The 12,690-nt window shown below is 44.5% G+C and overlaps 2 protein-coding genes across 11 annotated transcripts in view; one reads left to right on the top strand and one right to left on the bottom strand.

Moving 5' to 3' along the window:
* Positions 1-586: 586 nt before the first annotated feature.
* On the bottom strand, positions 587-10,044 carry CIAO2A (cytosolic iron-sulfur assembly component 2A). 4 transcript variants are annotated; one of them, XR_012630385.1, is made up of 6 exons: positions 9,809-10,044; positions 5,796-5,957; positions 5,211-5,278; positions 3,995-4,044; positions 2,167-2,212; positions 1,020-1,060 (listed from the first exon to the last, which is right to left on the bottom strand). XR_012630385.1 is itself a non-coding variant. In XM_074880344.1 (5 exons), exons 1-5 carry the CDS (start codon positions 9,933-9,935, stop codon positions 963-965), a joined length of 486 nt encoding a protein of 161 aa, XP_074736445.1. In that variant the 5' UTR covers positions 9,936-10,044; the 3' UTR covers positions 587-962. The 4 variants fall into 4 exon arrangements, 2 of the variants coding, with proteins under 2 accessions (XP_074736445.1, XP_074736446.1); XM_074880344.1 differs by lacking the exon at positions 5,211-5,278 and having other exon boundaries at positions 587-1,060; positions 5,793-5,957; XR_012630386.1 differs by lacking the exon at positions 1,020-1,060 and having other exon boundaries at positions 2,195-2,212; positions 5,211-5,268; positions 5,793-5,957.
* A 637-nt stretch (positions 10,045-10,681) lies between these two features.
* Positions 10,682-12,690, top strand: part of SPG11 (SPG11 vesicle trafficking associated, spatacsin) — a 42,059-nt gene continuing 40,050 nt past the window's right edge. For all 7 annotated transcript variants that reach the window (XR_012630468.1, XR_012630469.1, XR_012630470.1 and 4 more), the window contains exons 1-2: positions 10,682-10,960; positions 11,989-12,173. Coding sequence is in view for 4 of the 7 variants with exons in the window: in XM_074880834.1 (XP_074736935.1) it covers positions 10,749-10,960; positions 11,989-12,173 (397 nt within the window). In the remaining 3 variants the exon portion in view is untranslated. The remainder of the gene's footprint in view (positions 10,961-11,988; positions 12,174-12,690) is intronic.

Genomic DNA, 12,690 nt, shown 5'->3' with positions numbered 1-12,690 from the left:
CAGCTGAGCGAGGAATAGCTGCCCAGTTCCTCAGGGAAAGGTAAATCCATGGTCAAATCCACAGCTGTGGTGTAAACTAACCCCAGGGAACTTCTCCAGTGACGGCTGGCAACATTATGGCTGGCCCCGGTAGGATTAGTGAGGGAGCAGCAAAAAGAAACAGGACAGTGGGAACCAGAGGAACAAAGGGGCTGTGGGATGCTCCCACCTTCCACATTGCAGGTAAGTCAGAAGAAAAAGCATCAAACTGGAGAGATCTTGTCCATAGGAAAATCTTACCCTCGGGGTAATTATAAAGTAAAGCCTCCAGAATCAGAAACCATCTACTTAACAGGGAAAAAAAGTGCAAATATTTAGCAGGAATAGTGTCCCAGTAAAAAAAAAAAAAAAAAAAAATTTAAAAAAAAAAATCTACCTTGTTCTAGTCCAGTCCCTTGGTTCTGAATTCTTTTTCTGAATTAATTTCAGCTTTAATGTGTTTATCACAACAAAGAAGTTGAATGAACCATTTCCTTCTCTAACAGAAATCTAAACCTAAGCTTAAAGGAGAAAAAAAAGAGAAAATTTCTGAACTCAGAAAGCAGCATTTCAATACAAGAATCTGTTTTATTTTTACAGTGCAGTGATTGAAACAATGTAGAAATTTAACTTGCAAAACTGAATTCATATCACAATGTCTATCAGAAGGCAATATGTATGCATTGTTTTGATTTTAATCATAAAATATTTCTCTGGACACCAGAAATTACAAACTCTTAACACTATACACCTCACTTTATTTTAGAGACTAATTAATCATAATTTAAATCTATTTTATAAACAATTTCCTTTAAAAAACATGTGGAAGATAAAAAGAACTCAAGTATTAAACCCAAGGCCTTGATTATTATTATTTTCTTTTTTTTAAACAAAGATATTTTAAGAAATGTATCAAAATGATAACTCTGTGGGTATTTTAGCTACTAGTCAGGCTCCATAACACACTGCTCCACAATTTCACGCAAGTTTGGATTCTCCATCGCAGCTGCTACTCTCTCTTTGTCATTGATTTGCTTGTTGACTGCAAAACATCACACCAAAAGTAAAGTCAGAAGGAGTTTTCAGCGGTACTTCACACATACTGCATCAGTAACACGACAAATGCAAGTTATCACAGTGCAGCGAAGATCTTCCAAACCTCCCGAATGGCCAGCTCAAAGACTGAGAAAACCTACAGTAACAGCACATTGTGCCAACTTTTCAATTTTCTCTTTAGGTGGAAGATATTATTTGCATAATATCCAAAGCTGCCATCTGTACAATAGCTGATAAAGCACTGCACAGGCAGACATTTAAGCTGCATGGCCTGGAATAAGGAGCTTGTGCCAGACACAATAGAAGGACAAGACAAGAAGAATACAAGGGTGCTCAAGAGCCAGCAGTCAAAGGGCAGAGGATTAATAGAAAATGGGGAAGAGAGCAAATGAAAGCTCAGTCACAAAAACCAACCATCAGAAACCAAACATTTTTGTTCCTTTTCTAGTTTAGGAAAAGAATGTAAGGTGCTCTAATGACATGTCTTAAAAATCAAGTGTGAGATTTGTGTCAAATTAGTAGCCCAAGTTCTCCAGGTTCAACTTCTAGTCATTTAATCAAAAGAACTGATTTTCCCCATACAAAGGAATCTGATGCTTAAGAACAAAAAAACCTGGGACAGTGCCTGGACAAAGGCTTTGACAGCTGTTTAAGAGAGTGACTGGCTGTAGCTCTGAAAGAATTTCCATGTCCTGCAAGTTTTATTTTAAACTTTGACTGAGAAACATATATTTTTGTTATGATGATGTTAAGGTAGTGAGATCAACCAGTCATGAACTTCATGTTAATTATTCAGCAGCACAGTAACAACTTCTTTTGTTATAAACACAACTTAACACTAAACACAACTTAACACCTGCAAGAACCCTGGGGTTTTTCTGTTGTTTAAAAAAACAAACCAACAAGCAGCAGCAGCATATGTTCACAGTACCAATACAGCTTTTGAAACAGCCTCAACTGCATGTTTCATTTTAAAGGTTTAACGGTGTATTCATTTCTGAAAACGGACAGTAAGGCAGGGGAAGGAAAGGACTTCTCAAAAGAACACAAGCACACAGTCTGAAGCAGCACTCGTTCATAAGCTCTACTTACTGTCTTCTTCAGTGGAATGTGTGCCTTCAGATATGTAGATTTCCAGCTAGAGGAGAGATCATTAATGTTAAATGCATACATCATCAGTTGAATATATTCATTACTGGAAGAAAAACATTGTACAGTACATATACAACGTGTGTAATTCATACTTCTAAAAATGTTCACAGACAAGAAAAGAGATCAATGACAAGAGCTGATCTTAGACATCACTGCAACACCATCGCAAGACAATCTCCTCCTCCATTTCAGAGAGGCCCCAGTAATCTTTCTTCAAAATTGTGGAGGCATTCATTCCCCACAAATATCAACTGCTCTTGTGAAAAACTAATTGCAGTTAGGCTACTAACTGGCACTGGAGAATTGGCACTACTTTCTCAACAAGTTCTCTGCAGGCCACAATTCAGGAACAATTTGTTTAAAAGCCACCAGAATTGCAAGTGTCACTTTCAAAAGCTAAGCACTCTTGAAAAGACATCCTTAGGAAGAGATTCCTAATAAGATATTCCTAAAAAGTTTTCCTCAATGATGAGAACCACATACATTCTATTTGAAAATGGTAGTGTAATGCTGTACCTATTTGCTGCATAGGAACAGGTTGTAAGACTAGAACCTAAACAGACCTAAATCACCTTCATGCATTTAACAGGCCTGGGAAAAACAACAACAAAACCCTCACACCCACTGAACTGCAAGGAGATCTCATAAAACTGATGTACCAAAGGAAAACCAAGTAAACAAATCCTATGCCTTTTACCTTACCTTGCTGAAGCTAAACCTGTTTGTTACCACGTGTCCAGCATAACAAATCACTGCCTACCTAATTTTCTAGAAACACAAGTCTCACTTTACACTGTTTTACTGGAAAGATGAAGCTAGCAACTATAAAAACAAAACAACAAAATCAACACCAGAAATCCACAGTTAATTAATTCATACTTTAAATTATTTCGGGCAAGTTTCTACAGGTCTATAAAAGACTGTGTTTGACATTAAAGGTCTACTCTTAGTTCCTGATAAGACCCAAACAACTTACTTTCAGGATATATTAACCCCCTGTTTCCTATGTAATTTCTTACATTCCAGCAGCACAGCCAGGGCTGACGCCTGTCAGGGACAGTATATTGACCAGGGCCAGGCCCGTATGCCATCTTTACCACAGCCCCTAAGGCACAGGTCATAAAGAGATTTCCTCAATGCAGTTCCAGTTTTGAATTCTACAGTTCTTCTAAACTCTAATGAACTACTTCTGAAGCTTTTACTTCCTAGATGATGCCTGCATAAAGTAGTGGAACTTCCCTTAACCGGTTTCTAACGGACAGCAGAGAAGTTCTGTTGCTTGCAGGGCTGCTCACTCACAGAGGGTGACAACTCTCAGATATTCCAAATGGTACAGAGTCAGTAACTATTAATATTTTATATTTATGATGCTTAGATATATTGAAATATTGCAGAAGGCCAAATTCATTTTCCTCGAGGCAAGAGTATGACCTCGATTCTTTGTAACACCGGATTTGAGAACACCCTCTCTTCCACCAAGCCAGAACCCAAATGACAGCTGGTGAGGAAATCCCTTGAAACAGAGTATTTCGGAAGTGTCACAAAACATGGTCTTTTGTAAAGGAAAGGAAGACCCACAGTTATGCACAGACCCCTTCGGGTGCTACGCTGTACTGCAACATTCACTCCCTCCATAGGCAAAGCTTTAAAAAGATTCCATTCTTAATCTCAGCTTGCAAGTTACTTGATCCTGCAGCACAGACTCTTTTAGAGAGAACAGGGCATACATTTGTGTAGTTTAGAGCAAGTTCCAGAACAGATACTTTACCTTATGTCTAAAAGGCAAACACCTCTGAAGTTTTATTCTTAAACAAAGGCCTGTTTAAAGAAAACAGAGAAGATTTCCTTGTAAAATTCAAGGTTTGAGGTGCATTTTCCAGAGAATCCATATTTAACAATCAAAAAACACCAGTATAATTGACAACCTTCTCCTTTTGTATTCTGAGCAGCACAAGCCACGGAGGAGACTAAATAATGTGTGGCTTGACCCTTTGGACGTAGCTTCTCACTTAAGCTCATACCTGCCTTATGAGTTTAGGAGGTCTCTGGTCTCTAAACACCTCCTAGAAACATTAAATACAGACAAATTCCTCCATTTCCAGCTTTCTTCTATATTTTTGATAGTGCTTCCCAGCTGTCACTGTGGCTGCATCTGCACTGAGAAGAGTGCTTGGTTTGTTTTCTAACATAACAACATAAATTGCTTGAAGAACACAAGCCTGCAATGACTCGGGGGCGATTCAAGCTCATAACTTCACTATTTAATGCGTAACGTACAGCCTGAGCAGAGGAGCGTTGTGGTTCATCTCTGGGAGCGAGATCCAAGTTTGGGAACACCCCCACCACTAGCCCATCACGGTTTCCCCACAAGGCCTGGCTTTGCGATGAGCTACGCGTGGACAAAGCCATACTGCAGCCCCAGGTCGTCCTCAGGCTGAAGCCAGCGGCAGTGGGAAGAGCCAGCAACAGAAAATACTCCCCAGAAGAACTACCAGCTTGGAGTACTCTGTACAGACAACGAAGTCTGGAAAAAAACGACCTGTTTACTATATTCTTACATATACTACCCAACTATTTAGAACAGTTACCATAACCCTTTCCTGTAAGAGCCTGAGGAACTGTGCTTCGGGGTCACACAATACTGATAACGACCGCACAATCAGAGATCAAAGACCTGGCTGACATTTAAGTGCTGAGAACATGATTAGCAGGAAGTTTAAGATTTGACCTGTACATCACTGATCCTCAGGTCTGAGCCTTAACCCGCTGATGTTCCTAACAGGGTCAAACCACAAATCATTACTGTTTGGCATGCTAATGCTTTACTACCTATACTTTACTTTCTACATAAAGCTCCAAAGCTTTTTTTGGGCATAAATACATGTACTTCTTCATTAAATTAAATTAAAGACTTATTTTCCCTTAAATCTTTAAAACAGACTGAGAAATGTTAGTATTGATACATAATGGTAAGGGTTGCTAACCTTGGTAGATTTAAACAAATCATTTCAGAGATCTCAGACGTGATTTTTCAGATGGAATCTCACCACAAATAATGAAAAAAAAAAGCAAAATAAGCCAGTGTAGATTCTCATTCAACTTAATTGCTTTCAAACTCCTAACAGTTCAGAACTTTTTTTGGTATTCTTAGATTGCACGTGGGGTTTTTTGAACGCGTGTGGGAATGAAGAACAGCCCGTATGGTAAGGGAAAGATAAGAGAGACAATCAGAGTTTTAACATTTTTTTTTAATTTAAGACCTGACAAATTTTCAATTTAACATTACTAAAATAAGCTGGAGAGTATAAAGAAGGAATTCTGTACCACTTCCCAGTAGATTTTTCAGAGCTTCTCTTTGAAGAGTTTCCCTAACTTGATAAAAACAGATGGATGTCCCCACATTTCTTCTGGGTTTTGTTTGTTTGCATTGCCAGTAGGGTTCTCAAGATTAAACCCCCGGTCAAACTGCTGTCAAAGCAATACTGAATTTTAACTAAGACTGGTGTTACTCAGACAACCTAAACCTAACTTGACACTCATTGTTACAGACGAAATAGAAATCTTACCAATGAGAGTAGCCAAAGAGCAATGAGGTACTGTTGGTGTAAACCTGATGATGACCAGATATTCATCTTCACCTATCTCTTGCACTTCAACACAGCTTTCCGTTACCACTTCCAGTTCTTCTAAAGTATTAGGTTTCTCTGGGTCCCGGATAGTACGGATTATATCTAAAGCAGAAGACAAGTGGCCAACAATAAAGTAGCTTTCCTGAATTTAATAAAAGGTACTTTTATTACAATCCATCTTCCCAGCACTGTTTATTTTGCCCCTCTTCAGAAAAGACAGAGCTGTAAATATCAGTGATACATTATCTCACGAGTTGCTTCAGAACTAGGCAAGCTGAGGCGTTTGTTGTTCACTGTGCACATATTTTTCACATTCCAGTTCTAAACTTGCTATTATCTTTACAATCCCATCATAATAAATAGAAATCAAAACATGCCTATTGAAGGATATGTATTACCTTCAGAACTACAGGTCATTTAATATTAGCCTATCCAAAAGATACACGTTGATGTAGTATTTCGGATAGGTTTGCTCGCCTTTTGGGTTTTTCAAAATGTAACTTATTAACAAGACAAGACAGATTTCCTTCTCATCTTCTCTCCACTTCCCAGCCTGGGCCTCACAGATAAGATTGTGAAGCCACCTTAAGGAAAGCCAATACAAAAATAACACACTAGTCCATATTTATCTGTATCAATGGTCACCTCCTTCGCTTGTAAAATGTGGGGATCAACTAGGTTTAATATAGCTGTACAGAAAATGATAAGCAGCATTGCCTTTTATAGCAGCACTGTGCTCTGGATTAGCTTAAGGAGCTTCCACCATACAATGAAACAGTTACAGTTATTGTTGCTTTTTCATAGAGCAAAAGGTTTTAAAGTAGTATTCAAAAGCTACAATATTTGATTACAGGACACCCAAAAATAATGCACAATAGAGTATCTGAATTCAGTAAATTTCTTAAGAGCCTGAAAAAAATAAGTCTCTGCATTTCAGTGTGTTTGCTGAGTGATGCAGCACAGAAGGAAAGGCAACGAGGCAAATGAGGGTGGTGAGACACTGGCACAGGTTGCCCAGAGAAGCTGTGGCTGCCCCTCCCTGGCAGTGTTCGAGGCCAGGTTGGACGGGGCCTTGGGCAACCTGGGCTAGTGGAAGGTGTCCCTGCCCGGGGCAGGAGGGTGGCAGTGGATGGGCTTTAAGGTCCCTTCCAACCCAACCCACTCTGTGACTCTCTGCAATGAGATCTCTAGCCCATTCACATCGGTGCCACGTACGCAGCATAACTTGAAGAAACACTAATTCTGACAGCAAAGGTAAAACCTAGGAAGTTCCCAGCTGTCGCCTCACACTCACTTCTGCCTTGTATGCAGTTGTTTGACCCTTAGAAATGCACGTACAAGCATTTCTGGTATAAATAAGGTAACTAAAGGGATACAGGTTAAGATCAGTTTAAGAAAAAAACAGGTTAAAAGAAAGAATAGCTAGGTATTTTTAGCTAGCTACAGCAATTTTATTTTTAGTGTAGCCCTACCAGTAGCTCTACTACAATAGCTAACTGTATTGCTAAAGCAAATGTGACACCAGCCTTCACCACGGCAAACTACTTCAGTCTATCTTCAGGTACAGACAGACCCACCCAGCTCTTGGGAGCTGCAAAGCCGCTTTCGGGGCATTCCTGCCACTAAGCTGATAGGCCCGGCCTCTGCGGGGATCACAGGCATCGCACCACAGGGCACTCCCATGGCCACATTACTCCAGGCAGGAAGGAAGCAGGCAGCCAGCGGGCAGGAACAGTTGTTTGTGTCTGTCTGGACTCCATCCGTCCGAGAAGGGTATGCCTGAAGTCACAGCCATTCCCTAAAGCCTCTGACCCGTGAGCAAGGATAAGACTTGTATTTGTACAGTTGTACAAGCTTTCACTCCTGGTACTCACCTCACCTTCGCAGAACCTCTCCCCTCCTGCAAGGGCTACTCACATTGCTCTCAAGACCTACGCAATCCTTTCAGCAGGGCTGGGAAACGTTTTCCAAAGTAAGCTGTCATCACTCATACCCTAACACAAAACTGAGGATTAATGAGAGAACTGAGCCCCATTCCCTGACTTCCAGGGAAGCAGACAACTGCTTGCATCAGCTTCTCTTTCTCCATCTACATCATAAGGATGTGATGCTGCTGAGTTACAAACCTACAAGACACAGTAGATGTCACAAGGCTGTTTTACAGAATCACAGAATCAACTAGGTTGGAAAGGACCTTGAAGATCATCTAGCCCAACCATTAACCTAGCACTGCCAGTTCCCATCTACACCATATCTCTCAGCGCTATGTCGACCCTACTCTTAAACACCTCCAGGGATGGGGACTCCACCACCTCCCTGGGCAGCCCATTCCATGTTTGTTCTGTGTTCCCAAAGAACTGATAACTGTTCCCTCAATTACATTAAAGATCATTATCACAGAATCATTCAGGTTGGAAAAGACCCTTGGGATCATCGAGTCCAACCCCGATGGTAACAAGCAAACTGTCTAGCTTTAATAGACGTTTACCAGCAAACAGATTGTCTCATCAGACCAGTAAAAACTATTTTCACCTTTTTTCCATTGTTCTGGTTCTAGTATCACTTTTTGTCTAAAGTCTTAGCCACCTGCTGAAGTCTAGCCAAACAAGAAACTACTTCACATATACATACAACATAAGTATCTTCACATACACATTTCCTTGTAATTTCTGATACATTTCTTCCTCTACTTTTAAATTTTCTCCTCTATGTGAAAAGGCCCTCGAGGAAATCAATCACTTCACCAAGCAGCGAGAGGAACACTGAAGTTGATATTAGTTCAGCAGTTCTTCATGGATGCCTCTGGTCTTTTAAATCTAAATTTTACACAGACAGATGCTTTCATTCAGCAAAGATCACGCACAAGCATAACTTATGAACTGAAATCAGCAGGACTACTTACATACTCAAGGTTCATAACCTAAATTATTACTTAGAACCACTGATGTTTTGAAGTACCTCTATTTAAACATCACTCAAGTTTTAAAATTGAGTTTGTTTGACATCATTTGCTCTTTTATTCTTTTTAAATAAAACTGTGTGCAGTCCTGCATAAAATCCTCACACTACTCCTAACTGCCCACAAAATAACAGTGCCTTGAAGCTTGACAATGTTTTTGGAATCCTCTAAGATGCTACATGCACCACATGCAGAGGTGAAACCTCTTCACATTTTACAAAAAATTCATTCAGTAACAGAAATCTCCATTTTGCTGGACTAACTGGCTGACCTTTCTGGAATTACTTGCCTTTCCAGGTGTCCAGCTCCTCTTCTAAGGTGATGAAACACTAAGGTAACTCCCCCAAGGCAGGGACTGAGTAAGCCCAGCAGCAGCCCAGCCCCTTTCCCACACTCGGGAGCTGGGAAGCAGCAGCATCCCCCAGTCAAGGGGTGTGTTAAGACAGTTCTCTCAGCACACTCCTTGCTCAGGATCCTAACAGTGCCCATGGCACACGCCCCATCCCAAGGTCACAGCATCCACCCCACCTCTAGACACAGCCTGGGGCTGGCGGTGGGGTTGGGGGAAGCTAGGAGGCACCCAGGACAGGCCCTCACCCTTCCCTCAACGCTTCCTGGACTCTCCAGCATCCCAAGGTAACCCCTCCCTGCCCCACACCCCTGGCAGCGACTCCCCTTCTCAAGGAAGCCAAATATATTTCCTTCCTGCCCCACACCGAGAGCAGCCATCCTCACTGCAGCCCCTCAGGGAGGGATGTTCCCACACACTCAACCCCAGGACACTGCTCTCGCACCCCACAACGGCTGGGCAGGGCCTGGCTCCCCCCACCTCACCCCCCCAAGGGCACAGCACCAACGGCCCCCAGGGCCCCTCACAGAGCCCCCGCCCCACAGGCCCTCGCAGGCCCCTCACCGCCCTCGCCCCACGGACCCCCGAGCCCAGGCCTCCCCGAGGGACGACCCTTGAACCCCCAACCAGCCCCACGCCAGTCACCGTAAACCTCGAGCGCCTTGTCCTGCTCCATGGCCTGGTTCCGGGGGGCATGGCAGCCCCTACGCAGCCCGGAGTACCACAGCACCCTGCTCAGCGTGTGCGACAGCAGCCCCAACACCAGCGACATCCTCCCGCTCCGCCATGGGAGAGCGCGAACGGGACCCTCGCGGCCACCGTCCGCCGCCGCCGCCAGCGGGAACTTCCTCGCGGGGCGGGGCCAAGGTGGCCGAAGCTCCGCCCAGAGGCGGGGACAGGTTGCGGCTGGTTTACGGGCGGGGTCGTGTGGCGGATGCTCCGCCCCGGAGAGGGGCGGGGGGTGGTTAATTGTTTCCTCAGCTTTGGCGGGATTTCGCTGCTGCTGCGCGGGGTCTCTGCAGAGCTCCCATGGCGCCGGTAGGCCCGGCCGCGCACACACAGACACTCCCGCTCTGCCGGGCTTTGCCCCAAAAAACCCCACATTTTCCAAGTAACGGTAGGAACTAAGCGTCTAAAGGAGCGTGGGGGAGGGAGCCGTGACGCTTCACTTCCCAAGCTAGAGCTGCAAGGTTTAATAGGATGAGGCGCGGGTTGGATGATGGGAATGAGGTTTGCTGTAGGTTTTGAGCTTCTTCAGACGGCTCGGCTGAGCGCAGAACCGTGTCCCCAGGGGCTCAGATAAACAGAACAGCCCCCCCCGAGGCTGTCCCCTACCTCGGTCTCACCGGCCGCAGGGAGCGGAGGTGCCGTCCGCCCGGTCCCCGCCCGCCGCCGCTGGTCACGGAGACTCCAGCTCCCGGCGTGCATTGCGCCTGGCCGCGCGGCCTGCTGGGAGTTGTAGTCGCGCCAGGGCACTAGTCAGCGCTGTCAGCTGACCGGAAGGAAGAGCCGCCCCGCCCAAGATGGCGGCGGGCCGGGGCGCGGGCGGCTGCTAGGCCGGGGGTGGCGGCCCTCTCTGAGGAGGATGGCGGGGACGAAGCGGGAGCTGCGCGTACTGCTGGCGGCCCTCTCGGGGGAGGCGCAGGGCTCCCTGCGGGACGCAGCCTGGGTCCGGCTGAGCAGGGGCCAGGACGCTCTGGGCAGCCTCCTGGCCCCTGGTGGGATCTACCTGGAGTCCCTGGTGCCGGGCGGAGGCGGCCGGGCCCGGGGCAGCGTCCTCCCGGGAGCCTGGGCTGAGTAAGTGGCGGGGGGCGAGCAGAGGAAGGGGAGGCTGGGAGGGGACCCCCGGCGTCGTTCTGCTTTGGTGAGAGGCGCCGGGCGGGCCCCAGGGGCTGAAGGGGCTCCCCGAAAGGCAGCAGTCGTGCACAGGCGAGGGCAGGCCCTGAAAGCTGCAGGAGACTGAGGGAGACTTTCAAACCCTGCCTTGAAATGGGATCCTCTCCACTTTAAATCCCATTGCCGGAGGGAACGTTGACTTTTATCTGCTTATTCGTGTAGTTGTGGGTGCATTCATTACAGCAGATCAAGAAACAAACAAGAAAACCAGAAAACTTGCCTAGTTTTATCGAGTTGCTGTCTTAAAATTTTGTAGTGCTCTGACTGCTTGACTTCCTTGTCTGCTGGTCAGGGGTGAGCTCTTGTGCATGACGTTCAGCAATCACAAGACGTTTTTCATCTCCTTTAGTAGCTTTTAATACTGAGTCAAAACCAGCACTCTGCAGTGTCAAGCAGAACCAGTGCTGTTATGGTGCTCTGGTCTCATGTTTCACTCTGCACCCTCCCAAGTGGCCTTCTAGCTGTCTCCTCTGCCTACTCCCCCTCCATGCCAGAGCATGTGTGGGGACAGACACCTGAAGAGTTTCTCAGCCTGAGCAACAGGAAGGCAAAACATACAGAAATGGGCAATATACTCTGCTTCTCCCTAGCTCACAGTGCAGATGTTCCTCTTCCAAAAAGAAGCCCTGACGCAGAGGATCGCTGACATGGCACGTGTCATGGATGACTAAAGGGAAGAAACACAAGGCTAGAAAACCCCTGTATTGAGAGGAAGAGAAGTAGGGATTCCTTAAGTGCTGTCTTGCGTTGCAGTCTCTTGTTAGGGATGAAATATGTTCTAGAATTGGGGAGGGACAGGGCAGCATCAGAATCTTTACTGCAAAAGATTAAATTATACTGTCTGTCATTGGTACACTTCCAGAATTGTTCAGTGTGTGAAATGTGGAAAGAGAATAAGGTCAATAAACATACTGATTGTGTATCTTCAGCTTTGTGTGGGAGAACACAGAAGATGGTGATCTGCAAGCAGACAAGACAAAAATACTGGCTCTTAGTAAAAGTCATGAACTGTTTGTCTATGAATTGACTATAGAAGATGGAAAATACAACCCGATTTCCCTGCACAGTTGTAAGGAAGATACACTTAAACAGCTTGTTGAAGCTAAAAACATTAGTGAGTAAATTTCAATGTGTATTCCATATTTTAAATTATTATGGGTCTAATTCTGCTTCACCCGGTGAAACAAATCGAGGCAGTGGGATTGAACACTAGGGAAGCATCAAATACTTTTACACTGATTTAAAGTGATCAATAGCACTGTTAATGAACTTGAAAAATAATAGTGACATTTCTGTGTTCGAACATGATATTGTGAGAGGGAATTAAACTGTTGTAGGGTAAGGTGTTTGGATGATACAAAGTTAAAAATAAACTTTAATAAAACCTATTCATGCAACCCTGCTATCTCAGACTATCCCTTTAATATTGGAGCTGATGGGAAGACAACATGGTAGGGCTCCTCACTAATCCTGCAAGGACTAATTATGTGTTTAACCTTATGTTCTATAATTAGCAAATGTAGCGTACGTAGAATGCACAGTCTGTGCAGCACCCAGACCTTTGATGTTCTACATGTTCTTAAACAGTCTCCATTGCTAAAGTATTTTTATTTCAAAAGATTGTAGCTTTT

This window comes from Strix uralensis, chromosome 11, assembly GCF_047716275.1.
Source record: "Strix uralensis isolate ZFMK-TIS-50842 chromosome 11, bStrUra1, whole genome shotgun sequence".
NCBI lineage: Eukaryota > Metazoa > Chordata > Aves > Strigiformes > Strigidae > Strix > Strix uralensis.
Note: the sequence above shows the minus strand (reverse complement) of the source record. Positions and strands in the feature narration are given on the sequence as shown.